Below are 26517 nucleotides of genomic sequence, written 5' to 3'. Positions count from 1 at the left end.
CTGTGAAGGTTCTGTACAAACACAAAGGGCTAAGTTACTTCAGATAGCTCCCAGATAGGGCTCAGAAACAGTCTCTGCTCAACAAAACTCTTAACTTTATAAACATGTCCCTTGCATGTGTGCAACAAGGGAGAAACTGAGTAAATCTTTGGTTTTCAACATCAGGAGAAGTCTGTCTCTGGGATTAAACTGAGCTTTGTTGAAACTCATGGAGCAGCAGCTGGGAGTCCAGGAACACAAAGAAAGAGGTAGACCATGGCCTCGTGGCTGGTGGAAGAGACACAAGGTCAGGCTGGATTGCCTTCTGTCACTGCTCCCAGCTAAAAGGGCAAACTCAAACTTGAGGGCAAGAATGTTGGATGAATTTGAAGTTTTGGTATAGAAAGAGAAGCAGGGAGCTGCAAGGGGAGCAAAAGGGAAGGCAGGAATGTATTTAACAATTACAGAGAGGCGAGATTTCTGATCTTGCATCGTGTGTCATGGGCTGAACAACTTGGTCCAGACTCACTGTGATACTGAGGATGGTCAAGGCATGCTGGAGGGCACACTTGCCAAAGACACAGATCATGGAAACTTGCCCTCATAGAGGAGGAAATCTATAGAATGCAACTTCTCTCAAGCATGTGCAACAAATATTTACAGCCAGTATTTCATTTCATCATGCAGAACTGATGTTATTCCTGGGAGCATGCAATTTTATGTCTGGGTGTTGTGACAGAGGTCTATAGCAAAGCTCTGTGGCTAAAGGTCATGCTGCTTTATGCTTTATCTATGCCTGTTAATTAGAGAGGACTGTAATCTGCTACTGCAGTCACAATTCAGCTGGATCTTGATTTTGCAGAGAGTTAATGAAGTGAGGGAGGGCTGGAGACACAAAGTCTCAGCAGCTGGCTAGGGGACACACAGATTTCAAAGGGAAAAGCATTTTTTTGTTTTGTTTTGTTTACTCTTAGAAGCAAAAACTTCAGCCTGGAGGCCCCAAAACTGTAGATCCCTGTAGCTAAGCCCAGACAAATCTTCATGCAATTTGGCACATGTGGGAATAAAAGGACTTGGATTGATGGATAGTGCTCAACGTTATGATTTCAGTGAGGTTTTCTGGAGATCCAAAAGGAGATCACAGCTGATCTGGGAAGATGTGAGAGCAGTGTTACAGAGGTGCTGCCTCCTCAGCAGAACCTCTTATCTTGAAATTGTTCAGCTATCTGAGGTGGCTTATCCTCTCTTCTTTTAATCTCTGGCTGTAACACAGGGCTGCAATCCCTGCTCTAGCAGAGAAGGGAAGCAGACAGAGCTTTCCTTTCCCTTTCCCTTTTCTTTTACCTCGTGCTTCCTTTTCCTCTTTCCTTTTCTTATGCTCTATACTCCACACATACCATAATCCATCTCACAAGTGCCATATAGTTTGTTACAGTGCCCTGCATCCAATGAGATGAAACCACAATCTGGAGGTTTTAAACTTAACATATGTTGTCTCTGTGTCTCCATCAGTTACACTTCCTTCTCAAAATGCCTCCTTCTTTAGCCAAGGGGAAGCTAATGGAAGTTGATGTTCCCTCAGTGCATACTCCTCCTGCTTGGTGGTGTTAACCCATGTGTTATGCTTGTTTCCAGGTAAGTTATTTCACACTGCTCTCTTCAGTATTGCTCTCTTCTGCTCTGACCTTTTCAGCGCCACGTGAACAAAAGCTCCTCGTGAATTGGTAATTTGATAACCAGAGTCTGAGCCAACTGCCTGTATTGTGACACGGTCAGATATTAACTGTTAAAATTCACATGTGCTCTTTGCATCAAATTATTTTCATATGCAAATTGAAACTTAAGTTACTTCAATGTGACCTGTTCAAGTGACACAAGTCAGAGGCAAGTATGGAAGCTGGAGAGGAAAGGAGGAATGATACAAGGTAAGGATTCACAGAATCATAGAATTACTTCAGTTGGAAAAGACCTTTAAGATCGTTCAGTCCAACCATTATATAAAACTATGAAGGCTGGTGCTAAACCATGTCACTCAGCACCACATCTCTGCATCTTTTAAACACCTTCAGGGATGGGGATTCAACCACCTCCCTGGGGAGCCTGTTCAAGTGTTTGAGAACCCTTGCAGTGAGCAAGTTTCTTCTGCTATCCAATCTGAACCTCCCATCCTGAGTACCCTGTAAGCATTACCAGTTTGCAGTGCCCTGCTGAAAAAGGTGTGTTTATGTTCCCAAACATTCCTTTGAAAGGAAGTGAAGGAGATGCAGTTGAAAGGCCTGCCTGAAGAGGGGTCCCGATAGCATCTCAGAGATCCTTGTCACTTCATTCCTGTCTCTTTCCTCTAGCCACAGGTGACTCACAGCCGCAGGGTGAGATATTTAATCTGCACCTCCAAGTACAGAGATGCTTCAGCAGTCGGGTCTGTGCTCCTCGGTTCGGTTGGCTTGCTGCTGCAGGGGCTGAGGCTCAAAACTGAATGCAAACCAAGTTACCAGCATATGCCAACTCTCTCTATGGAGCAGAAATAGCAACGTGTCAAGTTTCCCTTTCCCAAGGAGATAAAAATGGGGAGCAAAAAAGACTATTTAGCTATTCATATGTTGTTTCTGTAGCAGGATAGCCCTAAACTAGCATAGAGTGGAGTCTGTGCTTTGGAAAGACAAGCTGCTCATGGTTGAAGCAAAGAAAAACTAAATACAGAAGAGTGAGAAAGATAGGAGGACAAAAATGGAAGGGGAAAAATGCATAAAGAGGTGGCAGCAAATAATGCAAAGGTAAAGAAAAACGCCAGAGACAGTGAGACACCTCCACATCATACACATACACATCCCCTTCCCATTCCTCTTCTCCTGGCAGTGCTAAAGAACAAAGCTGGGAAGGTTGGATGGAGAGCCGTTGCCTGCGGGAGTAACCTGGAGAATCAGGATTGTGGCCCCCTTTGAAGCAGCCACACAACCTGGATGCAATTTTCATTTCCTGCAGGGAAACTCAGCCTTGTTCTTCTGAAGGGGATAAACCAAGCCTCATAAAACTAATTGTGGGAGGTGGTTTGACATGAGAAATTAAAAGCCAAGGTTTGGCTTCTCTTATGCACATCAGAGTGAAACAGGGGCTCTTCACATTGATTTCCATTTTCCTTAAGGTTTTGCTTTTCCAAGAGAGTTCTGAAATTGCTAGAAAATTGTTCTGTTGTTCTGCAGAACCAGAAGTCACTGTCATCCAATTGCATTAAATATTATGTGATAAACTATGAATTTATCAACTTCAAGCCCCTAAAAGTAGTGTGGTAAAATGCAAGTGTTGCTTTCTGGTTATGTTTGGGGAGGAGGAGGAGCTCTGATAATATCTGCTTCATTCATGCTAGTGAAAGACCCAAGATATAATTGGCTCCACATTCTCTGTTAGCAAATAGTCTGACTCAAAATAAGAAATACTTCCATCTTAGTGAAAAGCCCTGTGGGATTACCAAAACTCTGCTTAGGAGTCTTTAGTTCCCTGTGATTGATTTCTTTTTTTTAAGAAGAAAATGCCTTCAAAGAATAAGGATATCTACATGGCTTTTATGGTGTCCTTCCCCAAAGAAGTCTTCTGTTTGATGGTAACTTTTTAACCCAGTCTGCTCTGGGGAGTACATCTGTCCTCAATGAGGCCATTGATAGAGTTCATGACTTTGTATATTAAGGAATGAAATGTTGCTGAGTACAGCTGTTAAAAGGTACTTGCAAAGGGTAAATAAAAGGGTAAGTAGGGTAGGTAGGTGGAGGGACATTCTCCTCCCTGTACTCTGCCCTAGTGAGGCCACACCTGGAGTAGAGGGACCAGTTCTGGGATCCCCAGCTCAAGAGGGACAGGGATCCACTGGAGAGAGTCCAGTGGAGGCTATAAAGATGCTGTGAAGACTGGAGTGTCTCTGTGAGGAGGAAAGGCTGAAAGACCTGGGGCTGTTGAGCCTGAAGAAGAGCAGCCTGAGAGGGAATCTTCTCAATGCCAACCAATAGCTAAAGGGTGGGGGGCAAGCAGATGGGGCTTTTCGGTGGTGCCCAATGACAGGACAGGGGGCAGTGGGCACAAACTGGGAGACATGAGGTTCCATGTGAACATGAAGGAAAGCTTCTCTACTTTGAGCAACAGAGCCCTGGAACACACTGCCCAGTGCGGCTGTGGCATCTCTTTCTCTGGAGACATACCTGGACGTGTGTCTGTGCAACCTGATCTAGGCAAAACTGCATTAGCAGGGGGAGGCTGGACTAGATGGTCTCCAGAGGTCCCTCCCAACCTCACCATTCCGTGATTCTGTGAAAATTTAGCATGTGAGTATTGAGAGCATTATATAGGATAATCCCTTACTGCATACAAGGTTAAGGGGCTCCTGAGAAAGAGTGTGGTGAAGAAAATGTGTGCTGCTGCAATGAGACTTGAGGGGGAAATATAGACAGAGTTCAAAATTCAGAGCAACCAGAAGTGAGTCCATGAGTCTAGTTTTGGATGGAGGGATAAGAGGAGAAAATGTTTGGTTTAGTTTTCTTCTTGTGAAGAAAAGCAGCCAGTAAAAGGCTTTTCACAGAATAACACAGAATTCCAGCATGATGGGAGTTGGAAGGGACCTCTGGAGATCATCTAGACCAACCCCCCTGCTAAAGCAGTCACTCAGAGCTGGTTGCCCAGGATCACAATGTCCAAGAGGGTTTGGAATCTCTCCAGAGAAGGAGACTCCACAACCTCTCTCTTTGAGCAGCCCGCCCCAGTGCTCTGTTACACCCAGAGTAAAGAAGTTTCTCCTCATGTTTCACAATCCCAGCTCTTTTTCAGGTCTATTTGTGCTGAGGTGACCTGATATTACCATTATTATCCTGGTGATGTGAATGTCCCTAAGGGCAGTTCAGAGGTGCTCTGAACATCATGAATCCAGGCATGGTGGAGGACTCCAGCTTGGGAACAACAGCATTTTATATCCATTGGGTTTCTTCTGGCTCATCTATCCTCTGAGCTGGGAAAAGGCATAATCTGGATTATTGTGATTAGTTACCAGCCTCTGTTCCAGAACAGCCCCCAAACCATGGCTGCAAAATGACATTATCTTTTTCAAGTGGTATTGCACAGTGTAATGTGTGCTGATGTTCAGAGACAGGATAAACTAGTTTTCCCAACTCTTTATGCACGAGGAACATAGGGCCAATCCATAGGATTAAGTATCAAGATTCAAACAGTGAGATTTGGGAATAATCTTAATAAATTAAGAATAAAACTGCCCAATTAAATTCTGTGAGGGTTTCCAGGATTAGGTTCTTTCCCTCTCCTGCTCTACAAAGATTCTGTGCAACATGTGGGCATTAGATGTGTTTTGGTGGTACGTTAAGGAATAGATAATCTGTATTTAGTTATTCTCCCAGGCAGGCAGTAATAATAATTTAAATTAGGAACATTTAAAAACACACAGCTCTGTGGGTATGTTGGGTTGGGCTTGTGTTGTTTTGTTGTGCTGGGGTTTTTTTTCCCCCCCTCTTTTAAAAAGAACACAATATAAGTCGGAGGCACCAGAAACAGCTCCAAAATAATTATGAAACCAATAAATAATCCCCAAGCTCTAACGTATGCAGACGACTTTCCAGAGGAAGCAGCCAGGGCTGTGTCTGCAGCAGGAATGGGAAAACCTCGGCAGTGGGGGAGGTGGGAATGAGCAGCTGCTGGGAATTGGGGCAATCCGCTGAGTGCCCCACCTTGTGCTTGTGCTGCGGCGGGTAGTGGGACCCCACGGAAGGGCCGAGGAACATCATTTGTTCCACGGTGAGGAGCACAAGCCAGCAAGGACAGGCTGCTCATTTATTGCAACGGTCAACGGAATTTTCCCTGCCAAAATAAAATATAAATAAATAAAATCCAAACCACTTTGAAAGCAAGAAAAAAAAAAAATCAACCCCAAAACAACTACAACTCTGATTATAGCCCCCCCGCCCCCAAAGAAAGCAAAGCCCAACTCATCAGCAGCTCATGCAGGAGCAGGAGGGGTTTTGGAGTTAACTGTATGCAGGAAATCTCTCACATCCTGAGTCCCAGCTCGCTCCTCTCTGTAACTGTATATTATGGAGCTGCTCTCCAGCCCCAGCTGATGAAAGTTTGTCTCCCTCAGTCTGGGCTAAGATGTCAAAGCCTCTCCATGCAGAGCAGCAGCGCTTCCCTCCTCTGCACCCCCCAGCCTACATTTCCATGCTGCTGCTGAGCCTCAGCTGGCTCTTTTTAGCATCCCCCCGAGCTCAAGGTAAGTTATCATATACATTTATACCATATACATTTATTCCGCTTCCCCCCCCCCCCCCCCGCGCCCCCAATCTTGCCTCAGCCGACACTCCATTTTAAGCGAAAGAGCAACAGAGAAATGACTTAAACAAAGTCGATGCAGCCCAGCAGCTTTCGGGCTGCTGCCAGCGCGGATTTTACGTCCCTCGCCGCGTTTCTTACCCTTCTTTTCCCTCTCTTTTCCGCGCTGCCCCCAGCTCCCCTCCGCAACGCTCCGCGCTCCGGCAGCGCAGCCTCTGCGGTGCCCCGCGATGTCCCGAGGGGGTGGCCCGGGCGGGAACCGCGGAACTCCCGCGGAGTGAGGAATTCCAAGGCTTTCCCGGCAGAATTTCGCTTTGCAGCTTGCGGCGCCCCTCACCCCCGCCGGCATCCCTGACCCTGCAGAACCTCGCGCGGGGTCGGGGGATGTGGTCTCGGGGACACTCCGAGGGGTTGGTCCTGAGGATCCCCCGGGGGTGAGAGGTCTCTGGTCCTGGGGACCTTCCATGAAGTTGATCTTGGGGATCCCCCGGATGGAGGGATAAGCTGGCATCAGGATCCCCCGATTGGGGACGAGGATTGGTCCCGGGGATCCCAAGGCAGAGGCTAAGCTGGGTCCTAGGAACTCCCTAGAAGGACAGCGGGTGGGATCCACACTGCAGTGGGTTATCCCAGGGGATTCTTATTTCCTAAGGGGTCCCCTGCAAACAGCCCCACCACCTGCTCCAGACTGGGGTTGAATTCAGGAGTTTGAGGATCTGATCAGAGTTTGGACTTTTTTTTCCACTTCGGGGAAAGTTGCCTGAAGAAAAACCACAAATGTTGCCGATAGAAGCATCCTGGCTGGGTAAAAGTTGACTGGCTGCGGCATTCATTCAAAGTGAGCCCAAGTCAGGGATGGGTGGCTGCAGCTTTAAAGCTGTTTTGCAGTCCTGTCTCTCTGCTTTCCACGTTACAGACAGGGCAACAGCCTAGAGGAAAAGTGACTTGTCCCTTTGTATGCAAAACTGGGGCTTGATCAGGAATGACTGGAGTGCCCAGACCCTGTCCTTTTCATTCAGCAGCAGCTGACCATGCATATTTTGTGTGAGAGAGGAAGGGAGATTCTCTTTTGTAAATACATGTAATGACACTGGAGAGTGCATCTGTCCCTGTGTGTTACTATAAACTCTTGTCCTGGGTCTTCTCTTCCTTGTAACTTTAGACTCTGTAAATGTTTGTTTGTCTCCAAATATATGCACAGTGACTTTCACTGGGATTTTGGCTCTGGACCTGCTAAGAGAAAGATGGAGATGTACTTTATCAGCACATTGATATTCTGGGCAAAGAACAAGTTGTATTAAATCAAGCACCTTGGATTTACTTGAATGAATTAACAGGTGTTGAGCTTTGCTTTGCCATAGTGAAGGAGTCTTAATATCTGTTTGTCAATGTTTGTGTTTAAAAGCCAAATCAGCTTAATGCAGAACTCCTGAGGTAGATGAGGAGAAATAGGTTCCAGGTGGCCTGTGCTTGTTCCTTATGCGTGGGTGGAGGGTGGGTTTGGGTTGAGGTAGTATGTGCCCTGTCTTTGAGCATGAGAACCCCTTCTCACTGTATGGGAGTCACCATGGCTGGCCAGGATTTGACTACATATCCATGGAAGTTTGAGGTAAGATGCTTCAAGTGTTCACATATGACAGAAATGAACATATCTCAAAGTAGCTGTCCCTAAAATAAGAGGGCAAGCTGTGGATGGCTTAGGTCTAGCATGCAGATGAGGGAAGGGAATGGTATGGTAAGTGGAGATGGAAATGATATTACTTGTCTTTTGGGATTCCCTGAGAGCCAAGCTGAAGCTCTAAGGTTATGTTTGTGCTGATCAGTTATGTTATCTATGAAGTTTGTGTCACCTCCTTATCTTTAGGGTGCCCCCATGGCTTTATGGTGCCCATATCTAAGCTGAAGCAACAGAGCTGCTTGCTGACCCTTGCAGCCCAGCTAGCTTTATCATTTGCCTTGCTGCATCTCTCTTACTCCTTTCCATAACACATCTATAACTTGCTCTTTGGCATCTGCAGGCAGCATACTCAGAGAGCATCCTCTTCTTTAGTTCCACTTTTTCTTTCCTTTGTGGAAGTAGGGAACAGCTTTATCTTTGCCAGAGCACGTGCTGCTTTCTTGGTCGCTGAGGTGCTGAAAGTTACAGCCGTGTGCTTCTAGACCCAGCAAAGCTGCCTGGTGATGAAAAGTCATCTTAGCTCTGCTGGCACACTCCTCAACTGGGAGTTTTGAACTTCCACCTCAGCTGGCTTTAGTGCTACGCCTGCTCTGGGCCTGGTGTTAGTGATTTGGGGAGCTGCCAGGACATCCTAATTTTTACATAAACACATGCTTAGTGATTAAGACACAAGTTTAAGTTTCAATGTGCCTTGAAAACTGGCTTATAAATGTGGCAAGAGACAGGCATAATGTGGGGCAGCCCTAGTAACAGCTCTAGTATTCAACAAAAATGATCAGGTTTTGAGTTGGACAACTTAAAATTATAGCCTTGCTGCTCACTTCTTGTTTCCTTTCCAATTTTCATGGTTTTGCAGTTGCCTTTTCTGGTTTTGAGCATTGCTAGCTCATGTTAGCTGGCTAAAGGACCTCCTGGGCAGAAAGAAAAACTAACTGAACTACCATCCTCAACAAAGTAAAATCAGCTTTGCTGTCTTGTTAGAAGATAATTACAGAATCCCAGCATAGTGGGGATTGTAAGATACCTCTGGAGACCACCCGGTCCACCCCCTCTGCTGATGCAGGATCACCCACAGCAGCTTGCCCAGACTCGCAATGGCCAGGCAGGTTTGTAATCTCTCCACAGAAGAAGATTCCACAACCTTTTTGGGCAGCCTGCTCCAGGGCTCTGGCACCCTCACAGCAAACAGGTTTCTCCTCATGTTCAGATGGAACCTCATGTCTTAAAATGTGTGCCTCTGGCCACCACTAAAAAGAGTCTGGCCTCATCCTCTTGACTCCCACCCTTTAGATATTGACAAGCATTGAACATGGTATCTGGAAGGATAAACTCTAATCTTGCAGACTTAGTGAAAAGCTTTAAAGCCCACATCTATATAAGCTTTTTACAGAGTCAGGGCCTTCCTATATCTGCAGGGCAGGCAAAGTGATGGTGTGCAAAGGCAAACTCCAAATTAGCATGAAAACACTTCAATCTCTTTGGGATATTAGGTGTTAGCTGGAAGAACAGCAGAAAAATGACAATCCCAAAATTGCCATTCCAAATTCTTTTCCTTCAATTAAAATAAATCTTCTGTCAGGTTTTCTTTTTATTGCTGACTGCAGCTGCTTTGGCTGCAATAGAAATAAATTACAGGGGTAGAAATCTTTCCTTGTTTCTTACTTTAAAACAGATCTCTCCAACACACTCTGTTTTAGTGCTTACTCTCAAATACTGTCTTCTTTTAAGCTGGTCCAGCCTTTGGGGCAGATGTTTACGGCCTGTGTATAATCACCTTGTCTGATGATTATGCCTATCAGGCCCCCTGCAGATAGCCTGGCATGAGCTGTCACTGTCCACAGGGCTCGGTAGATCCATGCCAAAGTACACCAGCTGTGGACATTATGCCCACTCTTCAAATCATGTTCGCATCATTAACTCTCCTGCTCTCTGGGGAGCTGCTGGCTTGTTCCCTGCTGTTTTGTGAAGATTCTCCTCTCCTGTTTTCCTTGAGATTTTTTGAAAGGTCTTCATCCAGCCACATCCTTGAACTAACGTTTGAGAGGCCACAGTTTGGGTATCTTTTCATCCTTCTTGCACCACAAAGGCTGCCTGGGTGGCACTTTTCTAACAACAGGTTGAGTGGCTGCAGCAGATCAGGGCTGTGTTTATCTGTTACTTCCACTCGAGCTGTCAGCTGCCACTGATGCTATTGATCATGAAATTCTGTTTTTAAAAGGCAGCCTATTCCAGAGTCTCACCACCCTAAACACCCTTATGAAAAGTCCCTCTCTAGCTTTCCTGTAGGCTCCCTTCAGGTATTGGAGGGCATCTGTAAGATCCCCTCGGAGTCTTCTCTAGGCTGAACAACCCCAGCTCTCTCAGCCTACCCTCCTAGCAGAGCTACTTCAGCTCTTGGATCATCTCAATGGCCTTTCTCTGGACCCACTCCAACAGTTCCATGCCCTCCTTATGACACCAGAACTGGATTCAAGGTGGGGGTCTCCCAAGAGCAGAGTAAATATGGGGTAGAATTGCTTCTCTTGACCTACTGGCCACACTCCTCCTGATGCAGCCTAGAATCTGATTTTTGCCTTCTGGACTGCGTGAGCACACTGCCAGCTTATGTCTTTTTCTAAGTCTTTGTCTTCACAGCTACTCTGAACCCACTCTGCACCCAGCCTGCGTTTGTGTGCATGCATTAGGTGCAAACACTCCTGATGCTGCTGAAAGTTTCCTGTTTTCTTGCTTCTGCTTCATGTATTCTGATTCTGAAAACAGCTGATCAATCAAGAGAGAGAACCTCATGATTGGTTTCTTACCTTTGAAAGATATATTTATGGGATTTTGTTTTGATATAGTCATGTTAAAAACAAATAAATCTGGGCTGTCATGCTGTATTAATAAGGTGGGCATATCATAGAATTGTTAGGGTTGGAAGTGACCTCAAGGATCATCTAGTTCCAAACCCCCTGCCATGGGCAGGGACTCCTCACAATAGATTGGGTTGCCCACAGCCACATCCAGCCTGGCCTTAAAAACCTCCAGGAATGAGGCTTCTGCCATCTCCCTGGGCAACCTGTTCCAGCATCTCAGCACCCTCATGGTGAAGAACTTCTTCCTAATGTATGGAACATAGGGACCTGACCATACAAGGAGCTGAGCACCAGTAGTATCTTTATTCAGTGGCACTGTCTCTGCAGCAATGGTAGTGAGCTGAAGATCCTCTGTTACTTCAATGACTAGAAGCTGTGAGGAGAACTATTCATTGCAGGTTATTTAAGGCTTTATTGCATTCCTTTCCTGCCATTGAGAGGGCTGCAGTGACAGAACTATAACTGAGAGTAAAATGTGACCTCTGCAGCTTGTAGGGAAGGATCCAGCATCTCACTTCTCATCCACAATCCTGTTTGAATTGGAGGTCATAACACTGTATCCAGGTTAAAAACCACCCTTGCATTGTGATGAAGATTGTAAAGCATGAGACAAATATTCCAAGTGAAATAGGATTTATTTCTTCATCTATCGCTTCTTGAGAGAGGAAAACACACCCCACTGAAGAGACACTTTGGGTAAATGTCTGTGGTTGAAGGAGAAGTGCAGGGTCACTGCAGAAGAAATCCTCACAGGTTCTTCACAGATCTTCCTTTAGAAAGAAGGAGTTTGTCTATTTATTGTGTGTTGTGTGCATTCCTTGTTTGTGGGGTTTATCTTCAGCTGGCATAAATTGTCTCACCTCTACGGATCTGCCTCCTTTGTACAACCTGGCGCTGAGTTCTGTGCTATTCATTTACAAGCTGCTTGACAGGATAGATAGGCTGGATGAGTAGAGCTGTGTGAGTGACCTGGGGACATATCCTGCCCTGAGGAAACAATAACAATAAATGTTCATTACTCCTGTAGCTCACCTCCTCGAGAATCCTGTGGAAGTCAGGAATTATGGACCAATTCAGTGCTTATGGTGACATTTGCTGTGAGGTTGCACACATAAACTTGTGTAGAACAGGAGCTGGCTTCAAGAACATAAATAACTCTAGATTTTTTGGTTCATTCATGTGTCAGAAAATAGGAAAAGACACCTCAGTGACAACTCACATTAGCATAGGAGCAGTGAATTTTTGTCTGCTGTTGTGCAATTCAAGTAGCAGGTATTCCCCATACAAACAGAGACACCATGGAAATTAACTCCACAGTCCAATAGCTTGTTTACTAGGCTTGGGAAAGAACTGCAAATTGTTTCCCATGCACGTTTCCTTAAATTAATACTAAAATTTGCTTCAGCTGGGTTTGCTGTGCTTTCAGACTGATTTCCTGGAGAATGTCTGAGTGAATGATTTGCGTGTGTGTGCTGAGCACAACTCAAACTCCCACTCAGATGGGATTTTTTTACTGGTGATTTTCTATGGGAAGGAATATCCCCCACTATAGCTGTCCTAAGGATTCCTTGTACTCAGTGTGGGTGGCTCGTAACTCATTGCAGACAAGGATTATACTCTACCTGTAAGAAGCTTGAGAGGAAATTGTGTTTTGGGGGCCAATTCTCATCTTCATTCAGTGGAAAGCAGCCTTTGTTGAGGGTGTGAAGGGGAGGAGCTGGAAAGGAATGCTGGAGATGGATTTTGGTGTGATTATATAATTTGCTTTGAATACTGGGTTCAGTTTTGAGTCCTTGCTATGAGAAGGACATTGAGGTGCTGGAGTGCCTCCAGAGAAGGGCAACAAAGCTGCTGAAGAGTCTGAAGTCTACTGAAATCTTCTGAGGACTCACTGAGGGAAATGGGGTTGTTTGGGGAAATAGAAGCTCAGGGAAGACCTTCTTGCTATCTACAACTGCTTAAAAAGAGGTTGCAGCGAGACGGGTGTTGGTCTCTCTTCTTAAGTAACAATTGATAGAATGAGAGGAACTGGCCTCAAGTTGCACCAGGGGAGGTTCAGATTGGATATTAGGAAAAACTTCTTCCTCCAAAGGATTGTCAGGCCTTGGAACAGTTTGCCCAGGGAGGTGATGGGGTCACCATCCCTAGAGGTGTTTAAAACGTGTGTGGACATGGCACTTACTTTGGGACATGGTTTAATGGCCATGGCGGTGTTGGGTTGACGTTTGGACTTGATGAACTTAAAACTCTTTTCCAACCAAAACAATTCTGTGATTCTATGTGGACTCATTTCTAAGAAGTGAATATATTCAGTCCTTTTAAAATTTTACATTTGAGCTCTATAGATTAATTGTGCCTGTGCTTGTGAAACACAGGTTATTGTTTCTCTGCTCAAGTGTTTCTGTTAGGTGCTGTCTTGCTGAAGTTGAACTTGGCAGTGTTAGGTTAATTGTTGGACTCTGATCTTGGAGGTCAGTTCCAACTTCGATGATTCTCTGAAGGGTGTGAATGGCTGAGTTGAAAACCATAATGAGAATCTCTGTGACTGGGATGCTCTGGGGAAGGAGCAGCAGTTCAGGAAGAGCAGATGTGCCCCAGTACTGCCTATGCTGGGGTGATGATGAGTTAAGATGGGATGTCCTTCACTTTGTCTTCCTGAAAATGTGTACAAACCACAGTACTTTTCAACTGTTATTAGTTCTGTCTTACTTGTTTTCACAAGAAAGAATGACTGGGACAATTTATACTGGTGTGTATTGGGACTTGGGAGAGAAGCAAGCTTAAAGCAAGAAGAGGACAGTTGTTCTCCTAAGCTGTCATGTCTCTTTTCAAAGCAACTTCAGGGTTGAGTCTTGCATTTATAACTTGTCCTCTTCTGTCAACTCCAAGCCCTGAGCTCTTCCATGAGGGGAACCTCTGGACACATCCCCATCACCCAGTGTGCTGAGATTCCCTTTGGTTCAATGCTTTACTGGTTTACTTCTCTCATAGTTTGGAATGTTCTCTAGCAAAATAATGACAACTCTGTCTTTAGACTGGTCTTGAACAGTAATTCTTTAGTTAAATGTAACAACATCACAAATAAGGCTGGACAGCTGTTTCCCAAATATAGTGTATGTATAAATTCTATCCATGTAATAAAGCTTGGTTTTCACTATTAAAAAGAAAGTTCTGCAGCCTCCCTACCCCCTTCTGCAGTCAATGGCAAATGTTGTTCTCAAAGCTCCACTTGTCACATTTTGTTCTAGAGAACAGGGAGAATATTGAGATCTACTGGCTTCTTTCCTTGAATGCATTTCAATATGTATTTTGTATAATGAGAGCCCAAATCCTTCTCACATTACTTATGCTTTAATCACACTGTGCTCTCCCAAGATTGCTTTAATCGCATTTACATCAGCAGGGGGAACTCTGGATGATGAGCAGTATTTCATCTGCAAACAGAGGAGACTGATCTTGGGCATGCGATGAGGAAGGAACCGCCTGTCCTGGATTTGTTACAGAGTAGCTCTCTAGCAAGGCATGGTGCAGCATCCTGATTTGAGAAATTGATATGCAAGAAATAAAACTGAACAAAAGATGTTTTTACAGTTTTCCTGAGGACCTGTCGAGTGTGATAGTTCCCTTTTTAATTCTCCAGTCAATGACTTTCTGGCGTGCGTTAGCTTCCAAGAAGCGCGATGCCGGTGCCGAGAGCAACAGACAACATTTTGTACTTCAGCCATGACATTACCCTATATGAGAGCTGAAAAGTTATATAGATATTACACCAATATATAAACCATGTGTGTTAGAAAGACAAGTTCAGTTTTGAAATATTTGCCTTAGCTATGCTTTTCACTTTCAATCTGTGCCAAACATGTGCTTGAATGACTGATGGAGTCATATGGTTCCCTGAATAAAGCACTTTATTGTGCGCAGACTTAGAGCCTTCCAACAGTTGTATTACAGAAGCTTGAAGATTAAGATGATCCAACTGCTTAGGGGGTATGTTCCACAATGAACATTTTAGTTTTCTTTTCCCTCCACCCTCCTCCCCCCCCCTCTATTTTTCGCCTTAAAATGTGTCATTAGTTTGTTCAGCTGGTCCTGCAGTGACACCGTCTGCAGATCTTTTGGTGGAGAAGAACAGCAAGTTACCTTCAAATGTAAGCTTCCATTCCCATGTTCCTATTAAAATGTTCAACACATGACTTTTTCCATGAAGTTTATGGGATGTCATGGGGGAGGAGTGGGAGGGTCGTTTCCTGTTGCAGATTATTTCATCAGCAGAATTAGGTTTACGAAGGGAATAACTCATGCGAGATCAAGTGATGACAGCAGATAGTTTTTAGAATTAGAAACCCCGAATATTTCAAAGCATGATTTGAATGCTGTTTAGATAAAAAGGGATCAGTGAATCTCAAACTCCTATTTCTAACCTGAGCAGTCAGTGCTCATGAAGCTGCTTACCGCTTAATGTCAAAGATCAAGTGGACACACTGCAGAGTCACACACGGATCAGTTCAAAGTTGATGGATCTGTCAAGCTGGAGAGAGGATCTTTTTCCATTAGCAGCAGAAAGAAGAGAAAATTAAATTCAGAAATGCATGGAGTCATCTTGCTGCTGCCCATCCTCAGTCTCATCAAAGACCTTTGCTGACTTTTGATGTTTTAAAGATTTTTCTACATGAGTAGCAATTTTGCAACAGGAAGGAAAAGACAAAAAAAAAAAGCCCAAGAAGATCCATGGAATTAGTGGCTCTCCAAAAGTTATTTGTGCTTAAATACCTCAGGTCTTGGGTTTGGGAATGGCAGGGGGAGAGTAAGAAAAGAAGTGAAACTTTGTGTTTAGTTATGTGGCTTGCTCCCCCTGCTCCCCCTTTTTAATAATTCCTTTCCAGGCAGGCCATGAAAGGACTGATTTTACTAGATGTTGTAGAGAGAATCAAAGTGCTGCTTAGATGTGCAAAGGTTGGTTGGGAAAATAATTTATGATTTTGAGCCAATAAAACCTTTACTGCAAGAGATAAGATTTATATTTTATGCAGAGTCAAATCTTGCCCAGACCTTTGTGCTTACACACACAGATGAGGGCAGAGTCTGGAATGTTATGTTCTGTCGTCTTTAAAGCTGTATTATAAGGATGGCTGTCAGTGGGATAATGGGAAGTACCTTATCAGTGTGGTGGAGTTTCTGATTCCTGTCTTTTCTTTTGAGGGGGTGTCTGTGTTTTCAGATGGAGATTAGGGTAAAAGTTCAGATGCATGGAAGGCTAACCTTAAAACAAGCTATTGTGCTTACTTCATAGAATTGTAGAATGGTTTGGACTGGAAGGAATCTTAAAGACCATCTAGTTCCACCCCCCTCTGCCATTGGTAGAGACATCTTCCACTAGACCAGGTGGACCCTATCAAAGTTACTGGTTTGTCTTTCTTTGGTCATTATGGACTGGAAATCTCCTATTGGTTGTTTCTGGGTTTTTTGGGTGTGTGGGTTTTTTTTTTTTTGGTGGTGTTTGTTTGTTTTTCTGCATTTTCATATTTATTATCATATATTTTTATCATTTTCTTTGTGGTTATATTAATAAGTGACAATTTAATTTTTTTTTCCTGCCTCAAAGTGGATTCCATTTGAGAAAGATAGTTTCAGTGAGATCTGTGCCTGGATAATGTTTAGCTTGGGTAATGTTTTGTCTGTTACTGGAAGATGGAGGATTGGAAGCACACATCCCTACTCCTTGGCCAGATAGTTGGATTATTGACGCTTTCTTTTTTGGCATGACATAGTCTGAGTCCTAATGTTAACAATTTCCATTTAAAGCAAGTTGATTTTTTCCCCCCCTCTTGATGCACAAGAGCTGGATGTAATCCTCTTTGCTCAGTTCTGTACTGAAGTTCAATCAAACTTTATGTATAGCCACTGTACTCTTGCCATCTATAAATACATCAGTGCTGGCAGGGTAAATACCAAGAGGTATATAAAGCTAAAGGACAATCATAGGTCTTGTCATCTTTAGTTTTCTAGATTATGTAAAAGGATTCTTATAGTTCCTTTCTTGGAATTCAGACTTTCCACTTCTCTGCTCACCCTGGCAACCTTTCCAATCTGCCAGCTCCAGGATGAATCACTCTTCTGTGAACACAGGTGAAGGGAAATGCTTTCAGTATTTCAGACATGCTTCCAATGCCATCTCTCAGGAGTACCTTCAATATCTGATATTCACTGTAAACACCTTTTTTTCTTTGATGCATCATTGCAGGACTGCCTGCGCTTTCATGTGGCATCGAATGTTACACTGAGTAACACATGTGGATCTTTCTGGCGCCATTGCCTTTGAAGACTACTGCTTAGAGCAGAAAACCTGTTAGTCCCTAAGGGTACCACTCTCCATTCTGTACTACTTGGTTTCAACCCTTTGCTCCAGCATGCAAGCTCTTGGTTTCTTTTATAATATTCTCCACTCATACATGCTCTCCTGATCTGGAGCACTGGATTTCAGGAGGCCACCTGTGCACACAGAGTAAATGTTGCTGATAGAAATACTAAGACTAATCCTAATATATTTTCTTAATAAACCTTGGTAGAAACCTGTGCTGATGTTGGTGGCACAGAGCAGACCTGAGGTATCCTGGGCCACAAGTGCAAGTTGTCTGGCAGTAGAGCCTGTGGGGATGCCTCAGTTCTGTTCCACAAAACTAATTTCTAGTGGTCCAGTGAATACTGGATGCAGCCAAGCCCTCTATCATCAGAAATGCCCCATGCAAATCATGGATTCCATTGACTGCAAACCAAGATCATAAAGTGGAAAAACATGAGGAGACAAATGAATGAGTTCTGCCTTTTCTGTCTTCCACACCGTTTCTAACAGTCACCAACAGTTTTCAGTTTGTGGGAAGATTATCCTATTCTATTATTCTTTTCTATCTTAATATTATTCTAGTACATTGGTGGTTTGTGGCAGAGGAAGAAGTAGATAGGCTGTGACATACAATTTGTAATATGAAAGGTAACTCAAGGAAGATTTAATATAATTCAGTGGATTTTCAGTCCCCTGCTACAGTTAACTGTATAACTCAGCACTGACTGCTGTGGGTGCCATAAAGGGTGTCTGGGCTCAGTGAGTCAGGGCTGGAGATGGACATACCACAGTATTGCTGGGGCTGGGGCCATTGGTCCTGGGCTAGGCTTTAGTGGGGTCCTGGGGCTATAAGAACCCTGGGGTGACCCTGATGGAATCACATTAATGAATGTGGACAAGATGTATGGATAAGACTCCTAGAACATACACTTTCAGCACAGGAAGGAAGCACAGCACCACGTTAGCTTTATTGTAAACCTTTATGTTAATAGATGGATATCTAGAAACCATTCCAGGTCTGTCTCCTCTTTCCTATGCCAGCATTAGCAGGATGGCAGAGATGTGGAACTGGGGGCACATTTTCTTTTCTTCCTTCCACTTCAGCACGTTTTATCCAGACCCACTCAGTATTGAGGGCATTCAACTTTCTGTTTATCAGGAGAACAAATAAATTGCACTACCTGACTAAAAAGCTTATTAATTTCAAGCAAATGCGAAACTGAAGTGTGTCTGGGCTTCTTCAGCAGGCAGCTGCTAAACAAAGATGTCAGGTTCAGAGAAGTCCTGTGATGAAAGACTGCTGTAATAACCAGCAAGTCTGAGAAACAGCAAAGGGAAGGTAGCTTCTGTCCATCACAGTGCTGAACAAACAAGGGTTGTGAATTATTTGTGTTCTAGCTTCTGATTTAGTTGAGAATGTCCCTGCTCACTGCAGGGGATTTGTGATTGTCCCCTGGGGCAATCACAGGAGAGGTGCCACTCTGTGGCATGTGTGACATGGGAGAGGAACCGGGTTTAAAACTGGACGTTAGGAAGAATTTCCTCATTGAAAGGGTTGCCAATACCTGGAATAGGCTGCCCAGGGAAGACAGACACTGAACTGCTGGAGTGAGTCCAGAGAAGGGCCACAAAGATAATCAGAGGGCTGGAGCACCTCCTTTACGGGGGCAGGCTATTCAGCCTGGAGAAGAGGAGGCTCTGGGCAGACCTTATAGTGGCCTTCCAGTACCTGAAGGAAGCCTACGAGAAAGCTGGGGAGGGGCTTTTTACAGGGGCTTCTAGTGATAGCGTGAGAGGGAATAGATTGAGGTCTCTTCCAACCTTGGTGATTCTGTGATTTTTAAGGAGGGTAGATTTAAAAATTCTTCTCAGTAAGGATGGTGAGACCCTGGAACAGGTTGCCCAGGGAGGTTGTGGATGCCCCCTCCCTGGAGATGTTCAAGGCCAGGTTGGATGAAGCCTTGGGCAATGTGGTCTAGTGAAAGGTGTCCCTGCCCATGGCAGATGGGCTGCAACTGGATGATCTTTAAGGTCCCTTTCAATCCAAACTGTTCTATGAATCATGATTTCTGGAGGGATTTAAAAGCCATGGAGAAGTGGTGCTGAGGGACATGGTTTTAGCAGCAGAATTGATAGCGTTGGGTTAAAAGTTGGCCTTGATCTTAAAGGTCTTTTCCAGCCTAAACAACTCTGTGACTCTGTGCGATTCTGTCACGCTGCATGCTTGGAGTTTATTTTGCACAGAGCTCAGAGGAGCTGAAACACAAAGAAAAAGATGAAAACTAGTCTTAGCTTCTTTGCCAACAAGTCCTTGTATGATACTTTGCAAAGAAGAAAAGTTGTAGAAGTACATGTCAGATGAAGAATATTTAAGCCACACAAAAGTCACTGACAGATAACATCTACTCATCTTGCTATTTGTACAAAGTATCTTTTATATTACTGAAGGAAAAAAAAAAATAAAAAAGAAGACTAAAGGACGCTGCATCAGCTTGTGGGCTGCTTATGGATCAAAAGCGTTACCTTCAGCACAGGCTGAAAATAGAAAACAGATAGACACAACTGTGAAGTTTTTCATGTGGAAAAGTGGGAGACGAGCTTGCGTCAGGAAGAACTGGACAGAATTTCACTGAAATGGAAAATAAGTAGGTGAGTAAGTAGGTGCATGTGACACAAAAGATAGGAAACCTGGGTCTAATAAAAGTTTCTGGTAATACAGATGGCCTGATTTTCTTCCCCTCTCATGACACGTTAGTGAAATTTGGATTCTCTGATTTCAATTATTACACTATTTATATTGCTGTAATACTCGAAGTCCCGGTAGAGAAGAGACCTCGTTATTAATGTAATGCAAACAGCTCTAATGGTTCCAGCTTCAAAGAGCTCGTAATGAAAATGGGTAAAGGAGATGAGGAGTGGCAGAGAGGAAATACCAGCACGTCCGTGTACATGAAGAACGGCAGCACTGGGAGCTCAAGGGATGGGATTAAGGTGATGGAAACCCTTTGTTAGTGTAGATGTCCAGTTCTATCCCACCACGCTCCTCTCCTGGTGCCCCTTGGATGCTCTTTGGGAGGGCTGGGCTTATGCTTGGAGATGGCTTTCCTGAAACCAACAAGCAAACTGGAAGTGTGGGTTTTTTTTTAGCCATTGTGTCAGAGAGTGGGTGAAGTAGCCCTCATTATTTGATGTTTCTGCCTTTGTAGTGTAGACCACCTGTGCTGAAGGCTCTCTGAGCTTGTCAGCAGACAACCTGTCTTTGTACCTGTCCAGAAGCCTTCACCTCTACACAGACTTATCTATTAGTCCCATTATTTTTAAGTGTCCTGCACACTTCAACTTCCATCCCTGTGTTTTTTTCTGACCTGTCTTGTAGTTTTGGTGTTACTTTGTTTATTCAACTTAGACTCTTGGTCTATCTATGTTTCTTGTAAACTGCGTCCTGTTGTTAGTCAGGCTCGGAGGCTGTTTAGATACAGTCATCTTTCCCAGCTCATATGGATATGTGTGGGCCTCTCTTCCTTGGCTGCAATCCTTTATTTTCTGCAATGTGTTCTCTGAAGCTTTTCTATCAGGCTGCAGAATTCTATGCAAAGGATTTACCTTTATGCCTTACCCCTACTTTTATAAAGACTGATCTAAAGTCTACCTATCAGTTAACAGAAGTTTCTTCATTTTGTAGTCTTTCAGAAACATTTCAGAAACCATTCTATGACTCTATTTACATGCATAGTATGTAAATAGAATGATATTAGATCCAAAAAGTTGTTCTTTGATTTACAAATGAAACTGTAGTGTGAATATGTCACACTGAGGATAGTTGGGAGTTAAGTGCATGATGTTGAACATGTGCCCAAGCGCTCTTCAGAAGGAGTCCCTGTGACTGGGCTGCAGCACTTTCTCTGCCTTCTGCAGGAAGCTGTGATTTTTATCACACCCAATAATTTAAATAAAAACATTCAGATAAGCAGCAAAATATTTGGCTGAAGGAAAGCAACTAGACACAGAAATTGATCCTGTGTTTTATAAATGCTGTGTCTTAAAAAGAGTTCTCAAAGCCTAAAGCTTGTCTGTTTTGTTCCTGTCCTCCCCCCCCCCCCAATAAATTATGTTTTCCAATAAAGATGTAACTGCTGCCTATAAACCTGTCTGTATGTCTGTCTCCAGACTATCAACACTTCTGTGCAATATGCATTCTCAGTCTGCAGATAAATAAGCATGTGTGTAAGATTAAATTTGTTCATTGCAGCCTCTGCTTTGTTGTGCATCACTTTGTTGTGATGGAATAGGAGTGACAAAATTGAAGCACACTTGATTTAGGTAGGTTTAGTTCCCTTTCCCCAGGATATTTTATAGCAGTTGCACTTTCTGGACCATGCCAGGTAAAAGCACAGCTGTGCATGAATGCTGATCCCTTCTCCTCCTCTGAAGGAGTGGTCAAGCTTTGGAACAGGTTGCCCAGGGAGGTGGTGGAGTCATCATCCCTGGCAGTGTTAAAAGAATGTGTAGACATGATATTTCAGGACACAGTTTAGTGGCTGTGGTGGTGCAGCAGACACGCTGGAGGGAAGGGAGGCCATCCAGAGGGACCTTGACAGGCTGGAGAGGTGGGCACAGGCCAACCTCATGAAGTTCAATAAGAGCAAGTGCAGGGTCCTGCATCTGGGTCGAGGCAATCCCAGGCACAAATACAGGCTGGGCAGTGACTGGCTGGAAAGTAGCCCTGAGGAGAGAGACTTGGGGGTGCTGGTGGACAAAAAGCTCAACATGAGCTCTCAGTGTGCACTTGCAGCCCGCAAAGCCAATCAGATCCTGGGCTGCATCAGGAGAAGTGTGGCTAGCAGGTCGAGGGAGGTGATCCTCCCCCTCTACTCAGCCCTGGTGAGACCCCACCTGGAGTACTGTGTCCAGTTCTGGAGCCCCTATTACAAGAGGGATGTGGAGGTGCTGGAACGTGTCCAGAGAAGGGCCACAAGGATGATCAGAGGGCTGGAGCACCTCTCCTATGAGGACAGACTGAAGGAGTTGGGGCTGTTCAGTCTGCAGAAGAGAAGGCTCCGAGGTGACCTAGTTGTGGCCTTCCAGTATCTGAAGGGGGCCTACAGGAAGGCTGGGGAAGGACTTCTCAGGATCTCAGGTAGTGACAGGACTAGGGGGAATGGAATGAAGCTGGAGGTGGGGAGATTCAGGCTGGATGTGAGGAGGAGGTTCTTCACCATGAGAGTGGTGAAACCCTGGAATGTGTTGTCCAGGGAGGTGGTCGAGGCCCCGTCCCTGGGGGTGTTTATGACCAGGCTGGATGAGGCTCTGTCCAGCCTGATCTAGTGTGGGGTGTCCCTGCCCATGGCAGGGGGGTTGGAACTAGATGATCCTTGTGGTCCCTTCCAACCCTGAATGAAACTATGAAACTATGTGTTAGTTGGATGATTGAACTCGATGATCCTAAAGGTCTTTTCCAAATGAAACAACTTTTTGAGTCTTTTTACTCTATTTCAGGTATTTTTGCGATGTTAGTGCTTTGCAGAATTAATAATAAAGGTAGCTTTTCAGAAAGCAAATCCTACAAAATAATAGAAAGGCCTGAGTCATGTAATTCATATAGTTGGGACTGCTCTAATGAGCCAAGATTTGAAAAAAATAAAAAAGAGGAGGGCTAGAGCCAAACTTTTCTCATTCCTCTGAGGTATGCTTCATAAATTTCTGTTCCATGTAGGGAGCTTCAAGGCTGATAATGAGAATAAAGAGCTGTCGGGTTCTGACTAGAACCTGCTAAGCAGATGAGACGGTATCTTGTACATTTCCATGAGGGTGAACCCAATCATGTGCAGGGTTTAGAGCATCCCTGGGAGGTCATGATGTCTTCCCAGACCCCTGTCAGTTGGGCTTGCACTGAGGGTGTGGTGAGAGCTCTTTGTTTACAGGAACACCCCTATAACAAACAGCTTTCCTCTCCCCTTTATTTACAGGCACACCGCTATATCAAACCTCTTTCCTCTCCCATGCATGCGTGTGTGTGTGTGTGCCGGGTTCTGCACATTGGCCACAACAACCCCATGCAGTGCTACAGGCTGGGGTCAGAGTGGCTGGAGAGCAGCCAGGCAGAGAGGGACCTGGGGGTGATGGTTGATGGTAGGATGAACATGAGCCTGCAGTGTGCCCAGGTGGCCAGGAGGGCCAATGGCATCCTGGCCTGCATCAAGAACAGTGTGGCCAGCAGGAGCAGGGAGGTCATTCTGCCCCTGTACACTGCACTGGTTAGGCCACACCTCGAGTACTGTGTCCAGTTCTGGGCCCCTCAGTTTAGGAAGGAGGTTGACTTGCTGGAACGAGTCCAGAGAAGGGCAACGAAGTTAGTGAGGGGCTTGGAACACAAGCCCTATGAGGAGAGACTGAGGGAGCTGGGGCTGCTTAGCCTGGAGAGGAGGAGACTCAGGGGTGACCTTGTTGCTCTCTACAACTACCTGAAGGGGGGTTGTAAACAGGCAGAGGTTGGTCTCTTCTCCCAGGCAGCCAGCACCAGAACAAGAGGACACAGTCTCAGGCTGTGCCAGGGGAAGTTCAGGCTGGAGGTCAGGAGGAAGTTTTACACAGAGAGAGTGATTGCCCATTGGAATGGGCTGCCCGGGGAGGTGGTGGAGTCGCCGTCACTGGAGGTGTTCAGGAGGAGACTTGACAGGGTGCTTGGTTACATGGGTTAGTTGATTAGGTGGTGTTGGATGATAGGTTGGACGCGATGATCTTGAAGGTCTCTTCCAACCTGGTCTATTCTATTCTATTCATACACATTCTTTAATCTTGATCTTCCTTTGATGTTCTAGGGAAAGTGTCATATTTTTAAATATACTGAACTTGTCTTCCTCTCATGTTGGCTCAACCATAAATACCTTTAAGCTAATTCTAGCATTGACTAGATTTGGGTAATTCTGCTCAAAACAACTCTTGATCCTTAGAGAATGTTAGGCGATCACCTGCAAAACCTCATGGGGTCCAAGTGCACCAGAGGACTCTGTGGTGCTGAACCAAATGTACAGTAAACTCCACTGGTGTTTTGACTGTCCCACAGCACTGGAAGCCCTCCTTGTCTTCTCCTTTTTGATACCATTTCCAGCCCTTGCACTGTGATACTGTTTTTTAGGGCTGTGCTTTGACAGACACAATATCATTAGCGTGTTTTGCAAGAAGAAAAACACTTCATAAATGTTGCATGCAAATAGCTTTTTGACATTGTAGTATGAATTGAAGTCATCTGCCTGTGTAGGAGTAGAGCATTGTTTCAATGAGAATTTATATTCTCTTCCAGACCATTTTTTTTCCTTACTAATGAGAATGTGCATCCTTGATGATTCATGGCCTTCTTGCACATCCATATAGCAATGCTGATGCTACTCGGTAAATATTTGGCCTTTTATTGCACACAGTTCAAAGGAGCTAAAATGGAGTACAGCCATACATTTACCATGTTTAGATGGTGCATTAAGAAGTGTTTGGGGGAAAATAAAATTCCAGGGTTTAAAGGTGGTAAATCTGCTGTGTGAACAATAAACCTGGAGCTTTCAGGAACCCCAGACTATGTTGTTTCCTAAGTGTTGTGACTCCAGCTTACAAAGCATGAGGACCAGCTGATCCCACAGCAAAAATGGGATGGACATAAAGGGAAAATCTGGGGTCACTTTCTAACCTTAGGGAGCCTTGTGGAGATGTGTAGGGCTTCAATTACATCCCCAAGGCACTGTCCCCTGCTTCTACCACCCTGCTTTGAATATAATCCAGTAGACTTATATCAGGGAAAAGGATTGGGGAGAAGAAGGTTTGGGGAGCGGAATGTTCAATTCTTACCTTAATTATGGAAAAATAGTTGTGATAAAATCTTCTCTTTTAAATCCCTGAAGCTTGCTTACCTTCTTAATGATGACACTGACAATATAGCCAGCAACTGCATTCCCCTTCCCTATCATCTTCAGCAGGAAAATAAATCCAAACTCCAGTGTGATTATTAAAGGAACACCAATGTACCTGCAAATATTTTAGCTGTCCTGCAGCCCAACTCCTTATCTTTGCAGCCTGGTATCTCTATGCCTTATTTGCAGTCTTTGTCTTCTACTGTTATTGAAGCTCACCAAATCAATGTCACCACTCCTGTCCCACAACTCCAGTTCTCTCAGAAATTTGTGTAGGTTTTGACACTGACACAATATTTTAATGTTGAATCCTTTCCCTGAATTATTTCCTTCTGAAATAGGGTGAAACCTTAAATAAAAAGGTTTCTATTGTCAGACGCTGTTTCTACTAACATGAAATGCTTGTCCCTAGGTGAGAATGTGGACAGCACATTGGAGTCCTCCAGACAGCAGATGCCAAAGGACCAGCCAAAAGATTATGAGATAACAATTCCTTTCCTCTTGAATGGAGAGCAGTGGACACCAGTGAATGGCAGTTACTCAAAGGTTAGTCTGTGTTTTGCTTGTTATTTTGTTCTCGCAGTATCACAGTATAACTTAGGTTGGAAAGGACTTCGAGGATCATCGAGTCCAACCTATCAACACAGACCCCATGACTAGACCATGGCACCAAGTGCCACGTCCAATCTCCTCTTGAATGCCTCCAGGGTCGATGACTCAACCACCTCCCTGGGCAACCCGTTCCAATGCCGAATGACTCGCTCGGTGAAGAACTTCCTCCTCACCTCGAGTCTAAACCTCCCCTGGTGCAGCTTGAGACTGTGTCCCCTTGTTCTGGTGCTGGTTGCCTGAGAGAAGAGACCAACCCCTTCCTGGCTACAACCACCTTTCAGGTAGTTGTAGAAGGCAATGAGGTCACCCCTGAGCCTCCTCTTCTCCAGGGTAATCAATCCCAGCTCCCTCAGCCTCTCCTCGGGAACCATGTGGCCGTGGCACTTGGGGACGTGGTTTGATGGCCATGGGGATCTCAGGCTGAAGGCTGGACTCGATGATCTTAGAGGTCTTTTCCAACTAAAACATTTCTATGATTCTATGATTCCTCATAGGGCTTGTGTTCAAGGCCTCTCCCCAGCCTTGTTGCCCTTCTCTGGACACGCTCAAGTGTCTCGATGTCCTTCTTAAACTGAGGGGCCCAGAACTGGACACAGGACTCAAGGTGTGGCCTAACCAAAGCAGAGTACAGGGGCAGAATGACCTCCCTGCTCCTGCTGGCCACACTATTCCTAATGCAGGCCAGGATGCCATTGGCCCTCTTGGCCACCTGGGCACACTGCTGGCTCATATTCAGGCAGCTGTCGATCAGCACCCCCAGGTCCCTCTCTGCTTGGGAGCTCTCCAGCCACTCCGACCCCAGCCTGTAGCCCTGCATGGGATTGTTGTAGCCAAAGTGCA

The 26517-nt window shown here is 44.8% G+C and overlaps 1 protein-coding gene across 3 annotated transcripts in view; it reads left to right on the top strand.

The window, feature by feature from the left end:
- The first annotated feature begins 5148 nt into the window (after window positions 1–5148).
- Window positions 5149–26517, top strand: part of ADAM12 (ADAM metallopeptidase domain 12) — a 237631-nt gene continuing 216262 nt past the window's right edge. The window contains exons 1-2 of one of the 3 annotated variants that reach the window (XM_068140201.1): window positions 5149–6235; window positions 25478–25611. In XM_068140201.1, the coding sequence (XP_067996302.1) occupies window positions 6118–6235; window positions 25478–25611 (252 nt within the window). In that variant the 5' untranslated portion in view covers window positions 5149–6117. Of the gene's footprint in view, window positions 6236–19103; window positions 19817–24518; window positions 24557–25477; window positions 25612–26517 lie in introns of those variants that run through there. The other 2 variants (XM_068140203.1, XM_068140202.1) reach the window with 2 other exon arrangements.

Source organism: Melanerpes formicivorus, unplaced genomic scaffold (genome assembly GCF_026170545.1).
Source record: "Melanerpes formicivorus ecotype bairdi unplaced genomic scaffold, bMelFor1.0.p_v2 SCAF_6, whole genome shotgun sequence".
In the NCBI taxonomy this organism is placed as follows: Eukaryota; Metazoa; Chordata; class Aves; order Piciformes; family Picidae; genus Melanerpes; species Melanerpes formicivorus.
Note: the sequence above shows the minus strand (reverse complement) of the source record. Positions and strands in the feature narration are given on the sequence as shown.